The sequence below is a fragment of the Vigna unguiculata genome, chromosome 7 (assembly GCF_004118075.2).
Source record: "Vigna unguiculata cultivar IT97K-499-35 chromosome 7, ASM411807v1, whole genome shotgun sequence".
In the NCBI taxonomy this organism is placed as follows: Eukaryota; Viridiplantae; Streptophyta; class Magnoliopsida; order Fabales; family Fabaceae; genus Vigna; species Vigna unguiculata.
Genome location: NC_040285.1, coordinates 30,498,051 through 30,520,938, shown reverse-complemented (window position 1 = coordinate 30,520,938; position 22,888 = coordinate 30,498,051). Strand labels below are relative to the sequence as shown.

General features: G+C 35.1%; 3 protein-coding genes and 1 long non-coding RNA gene across 7 annotated transcripts; 2 read left to right on the top strand and 2 right to left on the bottom strand.

The window, feature by feature from the left end:
* Positions 1-479: 479 nt before the first annotated feature.
* LOC114190060 (probable disease resistance protein RF45) lies at positions 480-4,700 on the top strand. The gene is made up of 4 exons (XM_028078825.1): positions 480-583; positions 674-4,040; positions 4,128-4,203; positions 4,312-4,700. Exons 2-3 carry the CDS (start codon positions 772-774, stop codon positions 4,177-4,179), a joined length of 3,321 nt encoding a protein of 1,106 aa, XP_027934626.1. The 5' UTR covers positions 480-583; positions 674-771; the 3' UTR covers positions 4,180-4,203; positions 4,312-4,700.
* A 4,828-nt stretch (positions 4,701-9,528) lies between these two features.
* Positions 9,529-12,874, bottom strand: LOC114192474 (protein PHR1-LIKE 2-like). 4 transcript variants are annotated; one of them, XM_028082207.1, is made up of 6 exons: positions 12,411-12,874; positions 11,085-11,161; positions 10,926-10,980; positions 10,613-10,691; positions 10,444-10,531; positions 9,529-10,279 (listed from the first exon to the last, which is right to left on the bottom strand). In XM_028082207.1, the coding sequence occupies exons 1-6, from the start codon at positions 12,598-12,600 to the stop codon at positions 9,818-9,820; spliced, it is 951 nt and encodes a 316-aa protein (XP_027938008.1). In that variant the 5' UTR covers positions 12,601-12,874; the 3' UTR covers positions 9,529-9,817. The 4 variants fall into 4 exon arrangements, with proteins under 4 accessions (XP_027938008.1, XP_027938010.1, XP_027938011.1 ...); XM_028082209.1 differs by having other exon boundaries at positions 10,613-10,682; positions 12,411-12,873; XM_028082210.1 differs by having other exon boundaries at positions 10,444-10,513; positions 12,411-12,871.
* Positions 12,875-13,433: 559 nt separating this feature from the next.
* Positions 13,434-15,332, top strand: LOC114192476. The gene is made up of 3 exons (XR_003606109.1): positions 13,434-13,686; positions 13,805-13,868; positions 15,068-15,332. It is a non-coding gene; the product is annotated as an uncharacterized LOC114192476 (long non-coding RNA).
* A 2,873-nt stretch (positions 15,333-18,205) lies between these two features.
* Positions 18,206-19,751, bottom strand: LOC114190532. The gene is made up of 2 exons (XM_028079458.1): positions 19,371-19,751; positions 18,206-19,285 (listed from the first exon to the last, which is right to left on the bottom strand). The coding sequence occupies exons 1-2, from the start codon at positions 19,419-19,421 to the stop codon at positions 18,548-18,550; spliced, it is 789 nt and encodes a 262-aa protein (XP_027935259.1). The 5' UTR covers positions 19,422-19,751; the 3' UTR covers positions 18,206-18,547.
* Positions 19,752-22,888: the final 3,137 nt, after the last annotated feature.

Sequence of the window (22,888 nt, the reverse complement as noted above, 5' to 3'; positions counted from 1 at the left end):
ATAACTTTTAAAATTTTATAAATTTGCATTCTAATTAAGTCCGATCAAACTCTCAATAACAAAATGCGGACTTAAACAAATGTTTATTTTATTCCAATTAATTAAAATATAACATTCTTACGACCCTAAACTTGTATGATTAATTTTGTAAAAGTGTGATGGAGTAGCGATACAAAAGTTGATTCTATTTAATGATTTATCATTTATTATATAAAGTAAAATTTATGAGCGGCAAATTGTCGATTTTGTGAACTTCTTACCCATAATATCAAGATTTTAACTACCTTGTTCCTTATCATTTGGCTTTGTACATATCTCAACAATATTATAAAATATCTTTAAGATATTTTCAAATAATATTATATGATATAATAATTTATTATAAGATTATATTATACGTTAAATAAATATTTTATTAAATTATAACTTTCTATTATATTATATTCAATTACGTACTCAGACTCAAATTATATGTTTCTCCTCAAGTAGAGCTTCTCTCAAATTACAATTCAGCTTGATAGCCTCATACTCCGCCTTCGAAGCCTTCTCCACGACGCCTTCGAATACCTCCTCACAAAATCCGGTAAGAACCATCCGTATTACGCATCTCAACACGCATAAAAAATATAGTAGATGTAAGATAATATCTTTCTTCAATTTGGCCGTTTAACAGATCTAGTGTACATCTCCGGCGGCATTAATCGCTGTTCATCGTCTCGTTTGGATTAAGAAAAGGCTTAGACCCAAGAGGGATATCTGAAACCTAACCTGATGCACCAGAAAGGCATAGGAATGACTGGACGGTGCTGTCCTTTTCAGCAACATGTTATGGAGTTGAATTTTATGGAACAGATGGAGCATATCAATAATCAGTTTGGATATGCATTGTCCAGTAGGAGGACTTTCGAAGATGGAGGGAAAATAGTGACTTTCGGAGATGGATGGAAACCAGTGATGGAAGACATTATAGGTTCAAGATCAGAACCTCTTACATCTACATGTTTCCAGCTATTTGAGTCTTTGTGGAGGTGTTTGGACCACAATTTAAACACAGTCCGAAGATATTTAGCTATCATAAAAGTGTTTTTGAATGATATTGATGGCGCTGCGGAAGATGTGAATCAGAGACAAAAAGTGTGGGTGGAGCAATTGAGAATGGTGGCTCGAGAGGGACATTCCATTGTTGATGCGTATCCAGATAAGGATGGGCTTTTTTTCTTCCTTAGAAGAATTATATTTGCCAAGAACATCGATCGCTTATTGAAAGAAATTATCAATATCTCCAAAAGAAAAGAAATTTACGGCATTGCAAATATACATATTCGTGAAAGACAATCGGTACTCGAAGGCGATAATCTCGGTTTGAAGTTAGTTGCACAGCCCGATTCTTGTTCGCATCGGCATATCACGGAGTTCGAAAAAGAGTTCCAATTAATCAAGGGAGAAAAACAATTAATGAATGCTCTCTTTGATGATTTACAAGAGATTGGATATGAAAAATTAGACGAAAGATACAAGATTTGGGTGGACCAAATGAAAGAAATTGTCCCGGAACTTGATCTTGTTATTAAAGAATGCGCGTGTGAATTGAAGCATGTGACACTGCTAAACAACATTCTGGGATTCAAGGCACGGATTCATATCATGGACAAGATAAAGAAGATAAGAAAGAAAATAGAAGATGCGGGAAGAGGTAGAAAGGCATGTAGTTTGGTTCAACGTCAATCCCAAGCTGAGTCATTATGCAGGAAGACACAACCACTTCTCATTGCTAAAGAATCCAGAATGGTCGGGTTTGATGAAGACGTGGAGATTTTGATGGCCCAGTTACTGTCGGATGAGAAACACCGTTGCATTTGTTCAATAGTTGGAACTAAAGGCACGGGTAAGACCGAACTGGCCAGCTTCATATATAGAAGCGAAGCTGTTCTATCTCATTTTGATTGTGTCATATGGGTGACTCCAAGTTCGACGGTTGAACCGCTCAAAAACCAAATAGCCAAGAAGGCTGCCGAAATAATTATGGGAGGTGAACATGACATGTGGACAACACAAGTCGTACTTACAACCTTGGCGACTAAAAAGTATCTGATTGTTGTTGATGGCTTCCAAACTGCCCATGCCCTGGACAACTTGAGGGAGGCCATACCTGACAGGTTAACAGCCAGCCGATTTCTTCTTACCACAAACAATGCAATGGAAGCGCTAAGAGCATGTAGTAAGTCGTTCTTTGTACATCCTTTACGTTTATTAGATGATAAAAATAGTTGGATTCTCTTGACGAGAGAATTGAATGTGAAAATGAACTTGGAGCCAAAGCTACACGAGAACGAGATTGAAGAGATTGGGAAAAAAATTATGGCCAAATGCGGGGGACTACCACTCGAAATACAAAAAAAGAGCAAATTGCTTTTTCATAAAGATGTAACTGCTGAAGAGTGGGCAAAGGTGCTAGAGCAGCCCAATGAAGATCAAAACACATGGTCTGAAACATTTGACACTGTCAACAACTTACCTTCCTATCTAAGGAGATGTTTATTTTATTTTGAACTGTTTCCGGCTGATTTTGAGATTCCTGTAAGAAGATTGGTCGCTCTCTGGGTGGCAGAGGGCTTTGTGCCTCTTGGGGAAGACCAAGAATGGCCACCAGAGCTGGTAGCAGAAAGGTACTTGATTGAGTTGATAGATCTCAACATGGTTCAAATTGCCAAGAGAAAGCGCAATGGCAAGGTCAAAACATGTCGTTTCCCTAATGGTTTGCGTCAAATCTTCAAATCCACTGAATCTAGAATTCCTCAAGTCGGCGGCACTAGCACAGATTTGGAGGCAGTTCCAAAAAATTTCAGAATACGTCGGGTGGCAGATCACCTTGAAGTAAAAGATATCTGGCACAAGCATATTCATGGTAAGAGGTTCACCTATGCCAGTGATTGCGATTCCCTGAGAACCTACTACCAGAGCGTTTCCTCCTTCCTGTCCTTTGATACTCGACTTGCAAGTAAGTCTGGTCATGATATACGTAACTTTCTGCAGCACTGTATTTTGAACAATTGTCTTCTACAGCTGCGAGTGCTTGTTTTAGAAGGCGTGTACAAGCCCAACTTGCCCAAAGACATTGCAAAACTTTCTCGATTGAGGTATCTTGGCCTAAGATGGACTTATCTAGAGTTACTTTCACCATATATAAATAGCTTGCTGCAACTCCAGACTCTGGATCTGAAACACACTTACATACAAACTCTACCAAGATCCATCTGGAAAATGAAACTGAGACACCTGTCCTTGAGTGAGAGTAACCGCATCACATTTCCACCCAAACCAATAGGAATAGATATAGGCCGTTCTCTACATGACCTCCAAACATTGTGGGGAGTTTTTGTAGACGAAGAGACTCCTGTCAAGGGTGGTTTGGACAAATTGGTCAATATCACTAAATTGGGAATAACGTGCCATTCACAGGTGAGTGCAGTGGCTGACTGGATTGCGAAACTACAATACCTCCAATCACTGAGGTTAAGATCAAGAGATAAACAAGGTCGACCATCGAAAATACACTTGAAGTTTTTGCAACATCATACTAATCTCACTGACTTGTATTTGTTCGGATGCTTGAACACTCCATTGAATCAGCTCTTCCTTCCCTCAACCCTTGTTGTGCTTACCCTGTCACATTCGAAACTAGAGGATGATCCCATGCAAATTTTGAAAGATGCTCCGAATCTTCGCTCATTGTCTTTATTTGCAGACTCTTACTTGGGACAAAGAATTGTTTGCGAGTCTGACAGCTTTTCTCAGCTTCGTGTCTTGAGAGTTTGGAAGTTGGAGCAATTAGAGGAATGGAAAATAGAGGAGAAAGCACTTCCCTCCCTGAGACAACTGGAGATCCGATTATGTCCACGCATGAAAGTGCTTCCTGATGGATTAAATCATGTTAACAGTCTTCTTGAGTTGAAGTTGACAAACATGCCAATGGAAATTCATGCCGAAAAGTACAACATTCCGCCAAACTGTGAAGTCCACAGAGATGATTCGCCCCTATTGTGAGTTACCTCCCTTTATCCTTCCTTCGTTTTCTTTCTCTTTCAGCTCACAGGTTTCCTAATGCAAAAATTTATTATGTTTGGCAGTCAGGTGCGGTTTGCGTACACTGCCTTGTCAGAAGAAATGTCAGAAAAATAGGTTCTCCGGCGCGTAAGAGTGAAGGTAAGTTTGGTTCTCGTTGAAGGCTATTTCTTGAAAGAATGTGTATATATTTTTTACCTTGATCGTCTTGTGTAATCCGAACTCTGACCGAGGAAGTTGTATTATTAGCATGTGTAGCAAGAATTTGCACCAAGAAGCATGTTCAAAGCTGAGCTTGAAGCAATGGATACTAATCACACATGGAATCTTGTTCCTCTACCTAAAGACAAAAAGTCCATAAGCTGTAACTGGATTTACAAGGTAAAATATAATGTTGATGGTACCTTAGCCAATGAGACGAGGAGCACATAAAGACTATTTCAACGTGCGGATGAAGAATACAATCGATTATGCAGAGAACGTTTAAGTTTAAGGCATGGTTTCTTTTAAGTTTCTTTTCATTTGATTAGTTCTGTGATGTTTTCTTTCGTTATTATTCTTGTTTTTTTATTTTTGTTATTGATAAATTGAGTGCTTGGTTGAAAAATACTTAATCTGAATTTTTGTATTTTTTTTAACTTATTTTACAAAATTTCATGACTAAATTTATGTAATAAATTTTCATAATAAAAATTAGGCAAGTGGGTTTATGTATCTCATAAATGTATATATTTTTTCAATTCGGTCCTTATTAAAAATTTTCATTCTATTAAATGAACAAAAGTATTTTTATTTTTGTCAAAGTACCCTTTTATTTGATTTTGATTATTTAGTCGGTACTTCTATTTTTATATCTTCAATACAAATATATTTATTCTCTCCTCAATTCCTTCCACTCTTTAATCAACTCTCTCTAAACAATTCCTTTCCACTCTTCCACTCTCATCAACTCTATGTAAAGAAAGAAAAGAACAAGTTGCTCGACTAATCCTAAGAGATTAGAAAAGAGAGTTGATCGGTGAATTGGATATGAAAGACGAAAATATCAGTCACGTCTTCTTATTTACTTCAAAAACGTCTTCTTATTTACTACAAAAATAAAAAACTACTTAAAAAAATAAAAAAAATATTGTAAATACTTAATGATTTTGTTTAATGAGAATTAAGTCAAAATTCATTAAATAAAAATTTGAATTAATTACTCATCTAAATATCTTTTATTTATTCCTAAACCATCCTTCTTTTCACACTGAATCCACCACCAATTACCCTCACTGCTCATACAGAATAATTGATGAGTATTATAGCGAAGATAGTTGATTGGTATGAAAGTTAAAATGCCGACGAACATGTGAAATCTTTATATTGTTAAGTGATACCTCCTCCTAATTGTTTCTTATCATGATTAATGTTGCATGACACAAAATTTTCAGCCAAACGTTTCTTATCATTTTTTATTTTTCATTTTTTTACCATTTATTTTCCGACTTCATAGAGTTAGTTAGTCTATTGACGTTAAACCCCACAAATTTGTTCCTTTTTCTCTTAATTGCTGAATACATTCACTCAGTTCAATTATCATCTTGCAACTCGTTGCAATTGCGCAAGCACATCCATTTTAGCACACGTCTTCTTTCTGGTGGACAATATAGAAAGAATATTTAATAAGAAGATACAACGTATAACTGAGACATTTGAATAATTTATCAATTTAATTAAATTAAATTATGATATAAGGTTGGACCACATGTTATTGTTATTAAGACATGAGTAGATAAAATCAACTCTCAAATTTCTATGATCGTTTAACCAGCACATTTCTCAAACTGTTATGTGTTGTACATATTTCATTTAATTAAAAACTAATATAATTATTATTAAAACCTATTTTTCAACTAAAAATTAAAGCAGGTGCAATATAACACTACCACCCCACCTAACTAAAGATGGTACGTAGGTAATATTATAATTTTGTGTTTAAAATTATAATTTTAAGTTCTAATTTTGCATATAACAATATAATTTAAATTATAATGTTGCGTACAAAATTATAATTATGTGACACAAGGTTATACCATCTTTACAAATACAAAATTATAATTTTAAGTTACAATTTTGTTACAATATTATAATAAAAATGAACCGTATTCCCTAATTCTTGTGATTGCTTAACCAAAGCATCTCATAGATGAAAGTAAAGCAAATACTTTTGTATTTAGGTTATCATACACCAAATTGAGACAAATGTAATTAAGGTGCAGAAAAATCTTACATTTGAGAAAAATGAGAAGGTGTGTATACGTTGCAAATGCCTTTGTATATAGTTTATCATATACCGGTGTTAACATCCAATTTCATCTGGATGGATAAATTTATTTTTGAAAAAAATAAAAAATAAAGAAATATTAGTTAATGGTAAATAAAGCAGGTGAAATAAGTTTTTCTTTTAAATTTTTCAAACTTTAATTTTAGAAAAAAAAATAGAGATTAGAAAATGAAAAAAATGAGCCAATTTTAATTATAAGATCTGTAGCGATATGCTAAAACATAAGGCTTTCATCAAACTCCACTTCAGTAGTGCTCCATTTGATGGAACTGGAGCAGTTCCATCTTTCAAGAACCCATCACTCCTTTGAGCGCATAATCTTTTTCATGAAAAGACTTCTCCAAAGCTGTTCAAAAATGAGTTTTTTCAATTGCTCGGGGGACTACTTCTAGTATTTGGTGGTAAAACTTTTAGAAAAGCTGACACTACAAGAAAAACTTATATTATCGACGGTCAAAATCTGTAGGTATGGTCAAATCTGTCGGTAAATCAACATTACCGACAGATTATCGACGATATAAAATCTATCTGTAAAACTCTTGTCGATAAAATTTGATTGACGAAAATCATATTCCGTCGATAATTACTGACAAAAAATCCATCGATAAATCTTTCGATGACGGAAAAATTCGTCGGTAATTATCGATAGAAAAATATGTTGATAATTATCGAGCAAAAAATTCGTCGTAATTACCAAAAAATCCGTCGGTAAATAACATGCACTGTTCATCATCTTCCTTCTCATTCTTTCATATTTTTTTTTCGTTTTTTTCTTTGTCGTTGTTGTCGTCGCCACCGCCGCCGCCGTCATCTTCTTCTCCTTCTTCTCCTTCTTATCCTCCTTCTCCTCGTTATTCTCCTTCTCCTTCTTCTCATTATTCTCCTCCTTCTCCTCCTTTTCCTTCTTTTCCTTCTTCTCCTCCTTCTCTTTCTTCTCCTCCTCCTCCATCTCCTTCTGCTCCTTCTCCTTCTGCTCCTTCTTTTCTTCTTCTTCTCCTTCTCCTTCTCCTTCTTCTCCTCCTCCTTTTCCTTCTACTCCTTCTCCTTCTTCTTCTTCTTCTTCTTCTTCTCCTTCTCCTTCTTCTCCTTCTCCTTTTTTTCCTTCTCCTTCTTGTCCTTCTCTTTCTTTTCCTTCTCCTTCTCCTTCTTCTCCTTCTTCTTCTTCACCTTCTTCACCTTCTTCTCCTTCTCCTCTCTTCTTTTTCTTCTTCTTCTTCTTCTTCTCCTTCTCCTTCTTCTTGACAATGGACAAGTTGGTCAATATCAAAAGACTGGGAATAGCATGCCAATCAATGTCACTCCAGCCAAAGGCAATGGAATCACAACTCGAGGCAGTAGCTGATTGGATTGCAAAACTAGGATACTTCCAATCCTTGAAGCTAAAATCACGAGATGAAAAGGGTGGGCCTTGGAAGATATCCTTGAATTCTTTGAAGAATCAGATTAATCTCTATGACATGTATTTGCCGGGATGCTTCACTTGTCCATCTATTCTATCTCAGCTTCCCCAAGCCTGGTTGAACTTACCCTATCACATTCCAAACTAGAGAAGGACCCCATGGTAATTTTGAAAGATCTTCCCAACCTTCGCTCCTTGTCTTTACTTGCAGAATCCTACACTGGAAACATTTTCACCACCCTTCCTGAAAGTTTTCCTCAGCTGCGTGTGTTAAGAGTTTGGAAGCTGGAGCACTTGGATTATTGGTATATAAACCCCAAGGCACTCCCCTCTCTGAGACAACTGGAAATTCGATCCTGCCCGGCTTTCACAAAGCTTCCTTTTGGACTGTGGTGTGTTATCAGTCTCCTTGAGTTGAAACTCACCAAAATGTCAATGGAAATCAGTACTATTCACCTTCCTCCCAATTGTAAAGTTTGCTCGTAATTCTCCTCATCACAATCAATCATCTTTCCTTTACTTTCCTACCCAGCTTACACTTACAACCAGTTGTCTAGTTGGACAAAATTTAATGTGTTTCGCAGTTAACAGATGTTTGTCAACGACAGTTTGTGATAGCTGAAGGAATATTGAATCTGAGTTAAGTTTGCTTCTTCAGAGAAAGATATCAAGTTGAAAAGTTTTTATTTTCTCCAAACATTTTGTGTTGTCACTTGTTTTCCTTAATGCAACAACTTGTACCATACATATTTTTTCTGCTTCTGTTGTGTAATTCAAATCTCAACCATGTGTGGACTTGTTCCTTATTTGTGGGAGAGGAGACAATGGGACTTGTTATTTATTTTCTTTGATTACATTTACTATGTAATCCGAATAAATGTCCACCAATCGATCCATGTGGTATGATTGTTTAATACAATCTCCGGTTTCATAAGTGAAGAATGTACTTTTGTTGCGTTGACATGTATGTCTGGAATTTCGGCGGTTAGAATGAAATTATAAAGATCTACTACAAACAACGAAATATAGAATTTTATATGATTTAAAAGATAAATGATAATCTTTGGAATATTATATTTCAACAAAATATTTTATTATTGATAATAGTTTTTTAAAGAAAAGAATGGCCAAACATGTATTACTCTAGTATAAATTTTATTAACTAATATCTCATTCAATATATTTCCATTGAATTATATTTTCAAAACAGATAGTTGAATTGGAAATTTCTTTTACATATATCATATATAAAAATTAAAAATAAACATACTAATATATGATTATCTACTATCTAACTTAAATAAATTAAAATCAAAATCTATGTTTATTTTGCAAAATATATTCCAATATGTATATCATTTAATTGCTTAATTTTAGCCCTTGAATCAACAAAAATTATTTCTTTAAATTTATTAACTATGATTAGTATCATGTATTAATTATAAATATAAATTATATGTGCAGGATTTTTTACTGCATTGAATTTTTAATTTTATTTTTGTTTATATTGCCTATTTCATTGCAACTCTACAAGGACAAAACCATAATGAAAGAATTATTTGACAACACCATGAGTTGTCCAAAACCCAAATGATATAAGGGAGGCTATCTATCAAGACTCTGCTAATGGCAATAATAAATAAACGAAAAACAAAGTCCCTCAGTGACAACAGAAAAATAAAGAACCAATGCTCTGTATACCAAATGGAGGTAGAACCATTGTACCAGCAGAACACAGTAATTCTAAGAATTCGTAATGGTTAATAATTAGAAAAAATAAAAAAGTTCAGAACGAAGGCCACTAAGGAAGAAGTGAGAAACGTACATGGTCAGCGCCAACCTTTAACGATGGTCTAAGTTAAGGCACAAGGTATTTTCAATTTACACAATGACATGTGAGCAAGTTGATTATCACCAACTTGATGGACAAGAACAGATGAGAATCTAATTCAGAACTTAATCCTAAAAGCTTGGAACAAAGCACTTCCTCACAACTCTCTTCATGAGGAACTAAACTTCCCAACCCTACCCTACATACCATACCTAGTTATTCCTGGAGGATTGACTTGAGCTAAATGGATTCCTTGAGTTCTGGTGTTGGCTTCACTCCAGATCAATGGTGCCACCATTGAATCCAAGCTCAGCATCCTCTTCTTTGATCCGCCCGGAGATCCTTCGAGCGTCAACCCTCCTAAACTCTCCAGTGATGTCAGGCAACTTTCAGTGGAACAATCAGCTCCTTGAGGGTGGAGAATAGGTGGTACTTCTGAAACATGCATTCCACCTACCTCAGAACACACTTGAGGGAAAAACCCAACGTGATCAACAAGGGAATTTCTGGGTGTTTTGCTTTCCAGCCCTTGAAATTTTTGACCATCTGTGTCCATAATTATATCCCCAATAAATTGATCTGCTAACATCTTACATGCTCGCTCAAGCATGCCCATGTACCTCCGCTCTGCATCCTGCCGAATTTGCAAGTGCTTTTCTGCCTGCAATACCATAATTCTTAAAAATAGTAAGTGTTAGGGTACATTTATAAGGTATACCAACTATTTCTTTGTAGAACACTGAATAGAACATTCTCTGTTATTATTTATTTAGTTCATATCTGTCCACACGATAAAGCACCTTACATTGTGAGAAGGAAATTTACCTCCACTAGTAAGTGTAGTTTACTTTGCACTTCCATTTGTGCTCTTAATGCCTCCTTCACTTCATGACCCCTACACGTGACATTGGAACTTTCAATTTGTTTATCAACAACCATTCAGACATCTGGGGACACGAATAAATTGTTTCTCAAGATACCATAGAATTCTTACTCGTTTGCATCAGAAGTTGGTAACTTTGGAGATGAGTTGTCAGTACCGGGGCTTTCTTGAAGATATGAACCTGACATCCCTTGCATGGGTTTTTCAATGAATGAGACTATGTTTAGACCAATACAAAAAAGCTTATAATATAAACAGTATTGCTGGTGTATGAATCAACCTTTCTTTTAGCAAGGCAACAACACAGATCAAAATGTGACCAATCCATTGAAACAGACATTGATACGTGATTCAATTCGATACATCAAATTTTTTTTAAAAAAAAGGTGGAATATTTTTCAAAAATAAAGATAGATAAACCTACCATCTTTGCATCCCTCATCAGAATCTTTTCCTGATTGCTTTCCAAGCCTGTACTTCTGCAATGCAATGAACAATAGTGTAAGACAGAACATTATCTTAAAATTTCAATTTCACCAATTCATATGTAATCAACTGTTGCAAAATTATATGCAAAATGAACCTGTAGATGACTTTTTAAATGATAGAGTGTCAAACCCTTGACATTCATGGTTCTCATGATCGCTTTAGGAGTGGCTTCTGTAAAAAATAAATTTAATACAGTGAGCAGAAGACGCTTGATGATATCACTCGTGTATATATCAGAATTTCCTAGAATATATTCACAAATCATAAATAACCCTACTACAAATTGAGAAAAAAGTAAATGAATCAAGAATAACATGAAGACGACTAAATCGCCGTGATATTTAGAAAAAATCTAAAGGGATGTACTTTTGACTTGAAGAACATATCTCCAACACCGGAACTAAAGTTAATGTACCAATTACTGAATGCTTTCTCCTCCCCTCATTCCTGGATAGTGGTGGCATTGTGCTAGGTAAAAGCTAGCTAAAGATTTGTGGGTCCTAGATAAAGTCAATTTTCATTGAGAATGGTATTGCATTATGAAAAACACACAGCATGAGTGCATGGGAAAGATACTGAAATATATACAGAAATAGAAGGCAACTAACTACTAGAGTGACGAAAATCAATATGCTGCAATGAAATTGAAAACAATCAAAAAGAGCCTTAGAATAAGCTTTATTATAGTTTAGTGACTAAAACCTAGTATTCCACATTGTAACCATTCTAGGTCCTTCTATATCCCACTAGCGTGTTTGGTAACACATTACTAGGCCTATTTGATGTGGTTTGCCACATCTCAATAGATACTACCGGTTGTAGCTTTGGCCATTTGACGTTACTTCTGCTTCCAAACACACATTATATTGTCTAGTTTATCACATTATTCACCACTCAAAAAATTGATGAATTTCAACTTGTTAGGAAATAAGCAAAATATTAAGATTTGCTTGTGGTGGTTAATGTTGGGTAGTTACAGTATTTTTTATTTTTTCGAGGGATAGCAATATCGAGTGCATAATTATGCCACAGTACAAGACACACAATCACTAATTACAGCAAAGTTTTCTTTCACGCCACAACAACATGCTACACTAATAATTAGGAGAATAACCCTATATCTAATGCAGCCAAACCTGCAATTCCAACATATACCACTACAACTAAGATAAGAAAGGCCCCTCCTTTCCCTGCTACCTAACTCCGGCCTCCATGAACAACAAATAAAACCTCTGCACGAATCCCAACAACTCGAAACAATTTCCTAACAGTATCAAGCCAACAGTGCCAAAACACACAAATTAATAACAAATTTCACCAAATGGGATCCATGTCATCACAATTACAGCACGCCAAAAAAAAAAACACAGCAGCAGACATAATAGCATGAATGAAATATGAAAGGGGAAAAATTACTCACTACTGGCACCCCCAAGTTGAGTGACAGCATCAACAAAGCGTTCGTGAAGGTCAGAGGTCCACCGAAGACGAGGTTTGGGGTCAGAGGTGAGAACAAGACAAGGGTCTCCGAGGTGAGCGTGATTGGAAGCACCCTGCATGTCTTCCTGCCCAACACCCCCTTCATGGGGATGTATCAACCTAGAAAACATTCTAATCCTGTTCTTCTTCTCCTTGTTGCTGTTGTTGTAGAGTGAAACGTTAAACCCCACGAAGAAGAAGAAGAAGAAGAAGAAGAGAGAGAAAAGGAGAAAACGTGGGTATGTTGTTATGTTATGGAAGAAGGAGATGACCCATTTGGTGAAAGGGGAAGCAGAAAGGGGAGTGGGGCGAATGGGGAAATGGGTATGTGAAAAGCACAAGACTTTGGGTTGAGAGGCCAAATGGAGCTGGCACTGTCACGCTTTACTGGGATTTTGTCACTTTCTCCTGCTTTACCTTTCTTCTTTTAAACAAAATTACAAATTAAATTAATAAATTCAGTACTGTTCATTTGCATTTGCCGCTCTCTGCTTCCCTCCAATCATTTTTCCATACCCCTTTTTTTTAGGGTTCATCTTATAGGGCGTCCATGGGAATTCCAATCAATTACCTCAAACTCTTCTTCTTCCAATGCAATCCCATCAATTACCTATCTTCAAAATCTCATTCGCTCAAATTTTAATACTTATTATTATTCAGAGCACTGAGTTTGAGTTCCACAAACTTAGTTTGATGAAATATATTTTTCAAAACAAAAATGTGTTTTTCCTTTTCGGCAGGCATGAGCATTGGTGGTCGTGATTTTGGTATGGGCTGATGATTACAGAGTTTGGTCCAAGATATGTCAAGAGTGTGGGCTATGTCAGGAGTCCATTGGATCCAATTGTGGTCCTATCCACTACGTGAAAACACTGAACCATCCTTCTTTTCTCAAGGCACACACCATACACAAATTAGTGATACAACTTTTTATCTTAACAATGACCAGTACATAACCCTTTTCAATTTATATGTAGGAAAATCGGACTGAACAATTTATATGTAGAAAATGTAAGCCTTTTTTTCAGTGTATAGAGTTTTGGGCCTGGCCTTTTCGGAGGCCCAAAGCTAGCCCTACAGTAGGACCCTGTACCCTGCAGTGTTCACTCATTTGCTCTTGTATCCCTTCTCAGAAAACAGTTTCCTCTGCTCTCTTGTCCTCTGCTAGGGCACACCAGCCGCACGTCTCCGAGCTACCAAGACCTTTTCTTTTCCAAGTAAGTGAACTTCGGGGCTTCTGGTCCGTTCATTTCCTTTTCCTCTCCGTTTAAAACGCGTGGGTCAAGTTGGGGTTAAGTTCTCTGAGCTCGTTTTGTCCCTTTTTCCGTGTTTCAGCTCATTCCTGAAGTTGTAGTACCCCTTAGTTCAGATCGGGTTGCTTTTGGTGCTCAATATAGAGGTAAGGGAAGCTAGATTCATCGGTCTTAAATTATTCTTGGCTGTTTTTGGTCGTTGTATGTTTATATGCGTGCATAGTGTGCTTTTGTTGGATGAAATGGAGTTGCATGTGTGTTTGGGAGTGGATCTGGGCGGTTTCCGCCACTGCATGTGGGTTGACAGTGGTGAGCTATGCTATTCTCGCCCAAGCGAGCTCGTCTCGCCTAGGCGAGGGTATCAGAATGCTCACCCTGGTCCTGCCTCGAGCACTCGCCCAGGCGAGGGGCTGCCTTTTTGGGCGACAGGCCAGCTCGCTCAGGCGAGACAGCGTCGCCTGAGCGAGAAATCATGAAACCTTCCAAGACCCAATGTTGTAGGCTCGCCTAAGCGAGAGCCAGTCGCCTGAGCGAGACAGCTTCTCTCGCCTGGGCGACTACTCCTAGCTTGAGCGAGGCTGCTACAGCGGGTGGTTCCAATTCTGTTTTCTCTCTGTGTTTGATGGGTGAATTTTGTGATTTATTTATTTACCCCTTTCTTTCAAAACCTAAAGAATGTGAATATGTTTATGTGGTTGTTTGAATCTTGTGAACTAAAAATTTGTATGTTGGCATGAATAACACATGGATTTTGTTTGGTTGGTTGGTTGAGAACTTGCATGAGAATTGGATGTTTCGAGAAAAAGGTGGTGGATATGGTATGAAACATAAATTTGGGGTGATAGGCGTAATTCCATGAGTCCCGTGGGGAGACTTTATGGTGGCGTGTAGTGTATATATTAAGATAAGGATTCAAGTAAGGATCGCATCCCGAAACTCTAAAGGGTTAGTGAGTCTCAAGTAGAGCAAACTGACCCAAGTGGTGAGAGTAGCGGGAGGCCCTAGTCTTTGGCAGGATAATGGCCTTAGACGCTTAAAGGCTAACCTCGTGTGTGGTAGGGTGAAACCCATTGGCAATGGCTCTGCAGAGCAGTAGAGGCCACCACAAGTGTAAGCGTCCAGTGAATCCGATCCTAGTATATGTATCCGGATAATTGAGTCATAGTGTCTTGCTTGTCTGCCATAACATGATTTATGTGTCTCTGTGATGTATGCCTGTGGATATTCATGCACTTATTCTTTTACACTATGCTAAGTTTCACATTACACTAGCTTACCCTTGCATTGTTGTGTTTGTTTCTGTTATGTTTTCTCTCTTGCGATGATCACCTTCTGGTGGGAGCAGATGAGAGGGAGGTTCGAGATGGATCCGGGAGACGCAACGGTGCGGCTTAGTTTTCCCTATATGGATGCCTTAGGAGTAGTTTCATGGCCATGAGGCCTTTTTGTATTAGTTGCCTTGAGGGCAACCCTTTTGCAAGACCTTTGAACCCTTAAATTTCCTTTTGCTTAGGACCATGTGGTATGCCTAAGTTTCCTTTGGAGTATTTCCGGATGACTGTAATAGTTATCTTCCCTACGTTTTATATTCATCTGAATGCTTCTCGTTATTATAACTGTGTGATATTTTATTTAGTAGTTTAATCTTATTAAAATGGGATATCACAGAAAAAATACACCATAATATTTTTACAACTAAAATATTTTAAATAATTTTAAAATATATAAAAATAAAAAAATAGAAAATCACTTAAACTCTTGAAAACGGATTTAAACCCACTTCGCGAGTTGTTTACAGAGGGGTTATTGAAAATGTAAGTGACAAATTTGGTCTTTGAGTTAAAGAAAAGAAAGCGTAGGCGGAAGAAATTCTGTGGACTTAGAGGCTATTTTTGTTTTTGCTATACAACTGGTTCTGAATATTGTTCGTGGAACAAACAACGGTGATTTGATGAGGTTGAAGATTAAGGTGTTGAATTGTTGGAACTACGTAACTTTAGACTATGACTTAAGACAAAGGTTTTTTGTCCATAGTTTGCTTCATGTGACACGTACAGTTCCATGTGCTTAACACCATGAAATTTGGTTTTAATCTTTTTATAGCAAAAACAGGCTGTCACCATGTTAATCTCATATTTTTCTACTTTTATGGTCTTTCATAACCACAAATTAATGCTTTAATTTGTATCTTATTGTCAACCATGTTCATCATAATAACTATTTACCTGTCAAAGATTTGCTTGGTCAAGTAGGTACCCCTTCTGATTTTATCTTCTTTTTTCAACCCAAACAATACATTCATCTATCTTGTTTAAGTAAACACTTTCTTTGCTTCGTTACATAGAATTAGGATCAAATTATTTTATGTCATTATTACAATCTTTGAAACCTCTTCATCTTCGTGGTGTCGTGTTCAATTTCTGGACTTTTGGCGTTTCAATTACACTTTTCAAAGTATCACGAAAAGATTGAAAATGTGTATTTTTATTGAATTTAATTTTCTCTCACTATTTAACCAATGGCTCCATTCCACAATACGGAAAAAAAAAAAGCAAAAATCTTAGGTCAAAATAATCAATCAAATTAAAGAAAAGAAATTTATTACTTTATTGATATGTACATTATAGGCTTCTCTAGAACGAATGTATTGTATCAGTAAAATTAACTAGTGAAGTAAAAGAAAAGAATATAAAATACTTGAACCGCAATTGGTATCATCATTATCAATTGAGAAAAACACGTTTAACATATTTTTCAAGTATAATATGGTCTGAATATGATATTTTTTTTTCAATACACCTAGGTGTTAAAACTCAATTTATCACTTATTTTCATCCTTCACTAAAGTTAAAGATGATATTTGATAAGATCAGAAAATTAACTATTAACTTATTTGATTAGTTTGTAAGTTAATTTAATCAATAAAAACTGTTTGGTAATATTTAAAAGTAATTTATCTTAAAATTTATAATTTTTAAACTACAAAATACTTCAACTAGTTTCTTTGTTTATTTAATCTTATTTTATTATTATTTCTTATATTTTAACATATTTTTATCACCTTTAATTTCATTTTACTTATTATTGCCCATTTTCAATTTCACAAATCCCCCTATTTGTGCTCTCAATAATTTAAAATAAAATTATTTGTTAAAATAAAATTATAAAACTTTAAAACAAATAAACTAAAATATTAATAATAATTTATTTATTTATTTATATATAATAAAATAAGAAAATGTTATGGTATGAAAATATATTTTTATCTAGATAATAAATTTATATAATTATTTTTTTATATTTATCAACAAATTCATCTATCAATTATACTAGTTATTTCTCATTCAATAAATTAAATTATCTACTCACAACTTATAAGTTAAATATCATAAACTATTAATTACTAGGAGTTTATAAGTTAAAATTGTTAATCGGTAAAAATAATTATATAAAAATTTCTTAATATAATGTCAATTATATAAAGAGACTTTCATACATATTAACTAGAATATTTATACTAATTAACTAGTAAAAAAACAAATAGAATGTTCTAGATTTATATTTATATATAATAACATATGAAACACAAGTTAGTAGGTATAGGGTGAGAGAGAGACATAGAGGGTGATGTGGTCCTCCAAGTCAGCAATAATCTGCCACCGTGCAAGTCTATGTGGAATTCCATGTCAATGCCATGTTCTGCAGATTAAGTGGATATTCTTCTCATTGCATGTGCACTCCATCATATTTATAACTCTCCCCTTAATCAAATGTCTTAATCGCATTATATATATATATATATATAATAAATCTTCTATATGTTTTCTATGATTTTAATAAATTAAAAATTTTATATAAATATACCTCGGTGTGAGGAATGTGTTGAAAGTCTCACATCGACTAAAAGATAAAACAATTTTATAATATATAAGTGAAGTGTAAATTTCATCATACAAATTAGTTTAATTTGATAAAATTTGATAGGATTGAGTTAGACTTAAAACCCATTTCTAACATTTATATTTTTAATACAATAGATTTTTTTCCTTATAAAAAACTTGTTATTTATTAGCATTTGCCTCATGCTAATTACCATTAATTATTTTCATTGACCGATTGCGTTTAGTGGTTGAGACACAGCCATGATCGTGATTCATGGCCGCTCCATGTGAAATGAACACTGTTTGACTATAATTCAAGTGATTCCAAAATGTCCTTTTTCTTTTTCGTTCATAAAATAAACCACCAACAATTAATTACATAAAATAGTTTATTATAGTCGTTTAGCCTGGTCTGACCAACATCCATTCTTCATGATGGGGAGCCAAATTAGGTGCTCTTTTAATGGCAGACACTAACATTGAATGAAGTGTGCTTCATGGAAAAGAAAAATTCTCGGAAAATATATGATTGCTCGGTTGCTAATACTAAAGTATCATTATTGTATTAAGCAAAGAAAGCAACAGATTAAGAGCAATAACACTAGCACAACAACAGCCTTAAATTAAAAATTATAAGCCATTTGAAGCCTGGTTACCTTACATTACATTACATCACCCTCTAATATCTATCTACCAAAGTACAAAACTGTGTCATAACATGGAGGAGGCTACTTGATTCCCATCAATTTTGTGAGAACTTAGCTCTCATATATACATAACAAGATAAGATTAGAGAAAAGAAAAGAAAATTGTAAACACTAAGATGAAGATTTTTTTTTTTCCCAGCACAGAAAAGTAGGTCAGAGTTTGTTGATAAGAGGACAAAGATGAGGTGATGCAGTTGGACACCTGTTTGAGTGTGATTTGGTATGCAGAAGAAAGCATTATGAAAATGATGGGTGTGAAAGGGAATGATGTGAAGCAGTGGTAGGTGTTGGGAAGTGCTGAGTGATGACCTTTCTACTCTTTGAAACCGGAGAATCAGAGTGGAGAAGAAGGTCCCTCTTGTTATTGAAAGGGAAAGTGGTTTTGGAAGAGTCTTGAGGTGAAATGGCCACTGGAGGGATTTCAATGGAGTTGAGGTGTGGAGGAGGGTGCTGCCACTGTGGGAGTGGTCCAGCCAAGAGAAGTGTCTGAAGCAGTGGTCCAGCTTCCACCACTGCCTTCAAGAGTTTTCCTTTTTCAGGCAATGGTTTCTTTTCTGCTAATTCAAGCACTACTTGGAGTGGTGTTGGATGTGGGGTTGAACTCCCACCAGAAGAGGGCATGCTGGTTTCTTCACAGTCAGAAGAGTGCTTTTCAGAGAACCCTTCTTGCACCTCTTCTTCACTCTGTGATGTGGTGTCTCTTTGATTTGTCTGACCAAGTTGTTGTTGTTGTTCTTGTTCTTGTTGGTGTTTGTTCTGGTGCTGATGAAGTTCTTGTTGCAGCTTCAGTTTTTCCAGCATTAGCTTCTGGCATTTTGCTTGAGCTTCATCTCTCTCTTTGGTGACCCTGCTTAAGAGGTCATTGACATGGATCAATTCACATTCTCTTCTGGTAATCTCCTCCTTAGCTGATGCAATTGTTGCTTCTAGCTCCAGGGTTGTGTAGAGAAGGGAATGTTTCAAGTCTTGTAACCCCTGCTGATGACACAACACTGAGCAAACAGGAGCAAAAAAGAAAAATTGAAATGAAACAAAGTAGATTTGTGAGTGAGTGTGACACCTCTTCTTGGTAGTAGAATTCCCAGGCAAGAGGAGTACATTCATATTCCATTTGTTGCAGAGGAACAGAGGAACAGAGGGAGAATATGTGTTGTCTTGGATCTTCAAATGAGGAATATTGTAGTAGTAGTAGTACTATCCTGGTGTCTACTTTCCTTTTATTCTTGGCTGAACTTTACTTCATGGGACATGGAGTTGAAAAAGGGACAGAAAGCGCCAAAATTTTAAAGCACAAAGGGCAAATGGTAAGTGCATTTGGCTTTGTAACAAATAGGCACTATGTTCACAAGGACTAAAATTCGGTGGGGGTAGGGAGAGAGAGAGAGAGGGAATGTGATTTCATTTCAGTGGTCCAACTTCGAACCTAATCCTCTTCATATTGAGCCTTTTAGGTAGCGGCGGATGGCACGTGTGTACATGTAAAACTTAAAGTAAAAAATTATTTTAGCATCTCAATGAAAAAAGTAACTACCTACTTCCCCTTCGTTTATTCAGTTTCAGAGTCATAGGAAATAGTTAGGTACTTTTAACTACCTAGGTAAATAAAAAACTCTCCATCAAAACTCTATATAAATACCATTAACACTTTCTTGTTTACAAGATTAGAGGCTGTTCTTATTCTTCTGCATTTTCTGATCTTCTCAATGATCCATACTTCCGGTGCATGGAGAAGAGACTTTACTCAGATTAATTTTAACCACTGCTTTTTGTTTGTGTTGTATTTGGTCAGACTAAAACAAAAATAAAAGTCTAGTTAGAGGAATGATTAAAGGCATAAGATCTTATACCCTTTTCCTTTTGTGTGTATATGCTTTGATTTTATATTTTGACTAAAAAGAGGATTTTGCTAAGGCTTTATTAGTTATTATCACGCCCTCCCATACCATATACTAAAGCATGTATTGTCGTTACTTTTTCCCTCCTCAGTCCTCACTCCCTCCATCATTTTCCTGTTCTCACTCAAATGCCTATAATGCAGTGTCGTATAACTCTTCCCTAATGAAAATGACACATCAACTTTTCATTTTAACCTATATTCTCTACCCAATTTCAAGGTTAAAGTTATGTAAATATCATTACACAATCTGGTTTTCTGCTATCTGAAAATGATATTTGGATCATCCAAGAGATTACCATCCTAAGGTAACATATGAAAAGTGCTCATCACTTCACAATTATAAAATATCAAACACATTTTACTGACAAGGATTAGTAAGAAGAAGATTTCATGATCCGCCATATTACATATCTACCAGTCAAAGAAGGGATCTGAGAAGAAATATTTTTCACCAAAATCCTTAGGGGGCAACTGAGATAATGGTGGGTCCATTTTGTAGCTCTTTTTCACAGTAAAGTTCAATCCTTTTAGATCAAAAGAGGGGAAAAGAATAACGGCTTATGCAGCACCTAACTCACTGTTTTGGTAAGAAAATGTTGCCATGGATCTCATTGCAACCGTGTGGGTCCTCACACACCCTCTTCACACTTGGTTTCCTAATATCCATGCACCAAAGTTGCAGAATGAAGAATGCTACGCATACAGACAAATTTTTGCTTACTTTCCTTCAACAAAAAACAAATAAACCCTCGACGTTTGTCTACCAATACATTGGATAGCATTTTCTGCTATCTACAAAATCAATATCCAACAAAACTTTATGGGAACCAGGTAACAATTTTTATTTATTTAAAAGCCACAATTTCTGACACCATTTGTGTGAAAATTCTCAAAACATAATCAACAACTATATATCTATAGCTTAGGAAAAAAAAAAGGGGGGGGGGGGGGGGGGGGGGGGGAAACGAAATTCCCAGAAAAGGAATCTGCAGGGTTCTCTAGAAGTAGTGATTTGGTAGCTTATGAAGTATTGATGAACTAGGGTAAAGAAAAGTGATGGTGGCGTTAAGCGTGCATGAAACATTGCAATAATTGGCAAAGATTATCTTTATCTTTGTACCTGATAGGATAAGATTCTTAGACATTATTTTATATGATAATTAATTATTTGATGTAATCTAGGTGGTGGGTTATTTTCCTCCGTGAAGGAATAGTTAATTGATGAGAAATGAAAAGCATATAACCGTTGCTCATGAAAATGGAATTAATTAGTACATTTTATTCTTTCATAGATTTTTTTTTTTTTTTGATAATGCAAGTACATAATCACATGGAACCACCACTTAAAGTAAATTGATTGATGTAGTACAATATTCTTCTTCAACTATATCATCATGGCATATTTTAAATTCTAAATTGATTTTCTTTAGTATTTATTGAACCAAAATAACTTTATTGGAGAAAAAAAAAATCCAATGTATTGCAAATTGAACCGAGACCGTTTCCTTGTGAAAAGAAAGATCCAAAACTCTGTGAACACGCATTTGATAATAATTAAATTATGTTGGTTAATTAATGTTAATTAGTTATTGATTCGTGCAGTGACGCGGTTTTGAGCTTTAGAATGTTGGGGAAATGAGATACTTTTTGTCTCCGTTTGCATGTGAGGAAGCTATAGATGGAAGGCCCACGCAACTAACCCAACTCTTTCAAATCTAATTATGTACGATTTGGCTAATTAACCCCCAACTCTTTATCTAAAAAAACAAACAAATTTATATTTACATTTTTGTTAATCCAAAAAAATAAATCTAACAAAAGCACGATACTTTTTGCTTTTTCTGTCTATTAAATCTTACATTCTTTCAAATTTTGGTGTGAGGGTTTCCTAAAGAAACACTTTTTACACTGTAGTATCCCTCATGCAATTTCTCTGATTCTAAAGTTTTCATGATGAATAATCATAATGCATGAGAGAATATGAAGGCATAAGGTGGAAAAAAAAAATAGCTTGAGCACTACTGTTCTGAGAAAGCAACTGGTATAACCTAACAAGACCAGTGATATAAGTGATTACGAGTTTTTTCTTTTGAATTTCAAATTTTGTACAGAGTATATAAACTAGATATTATCAAAGATTTATCTTTTCAATTTGGTGTATCTAGGCCTATTTAAATTAATGGAAGTTAAAATTGATTCTTGAATGTCTGCATTATCCGATTAAAAAAGACTATAAGATGTTTATGTTTTTTAGTTATTTTTATATACGTTTAATTCCTTTAATTTAGATTTAGGCAATACTTTCATGTGCACAGTTTCTCTGTCATCTTTACAAGTTATAGTCTTCATTCATAATGGAAGTGATATTAATATTTTTTTTTCTCTTATTTATTTAGAAGATGATGGACACATCTCCAATTAAACAACGTATATGAACACTTCATTAGAAAAATAAACATGCAACTCACGAACTTATAAATTTCATTTTCAATATAAGATGCTATCATTTTTCTATTTTTCTATTTATACGTATACCTCCGTAACTAATAATATATCAAAAAATAAAATATCAATTCTTAAAATCAAATACTATATTATAAGAAAATTCATACTAACTAAAAATAAAATCATTATATAACTAAAATTGAATTAGATTTAAAATCTACTTCTTAACATATTTA

Coding starts and splice junctions, on each gene's coding strand:
- LOC114190060 (XM_028078825.1), top strand. CDS start 772: ATGCACCAGAAAGGCATAGGAATGACTGGACGGTGCTGTCCTTTTCAG. Junction 4,041..4,127: donor AGAGATGATTCGCCCCTATT/GTGAGTTACCTC, acceptor TATGTTTGGCAG/TCAGGTGCGGTTTGCGTACA.
- LOC114192474 (XM_028082207.1), bottom strand. CDS start 12,600: ATGTTTTCTAGGTTGATACATCCCCATGAAGGGGGTGTTGGGCAGGAA. Junction 10,981..11,084: donor ATTTAAAAAGTCATCTACAG/GTTCATTTTGCA, acceptor ATTGCATTGCAG/AAGTACAGGCTTGGAAAGCA. Junction 10,532..10,612: donor CCAACTTCTGATGCAAACGA/GTAAGAATTCTA, acceptor ACAAATTGAAAG/TTCCAATGTCACGTGTAGGG.
- LOC114190532 (XM_028079458.1), bottom strand. CDS start 19,421: ATGGAATATGAATGTACTCCTCTTGCCTGGGAATTCTACTACCAAGAA. Junction 19,286..19,370: donor AATTCTACTACCAAGAAGAG/GTGTCACACTCA, acceptor TGTCATCAGCAG/GGGTTACAAGACTTGAAACA.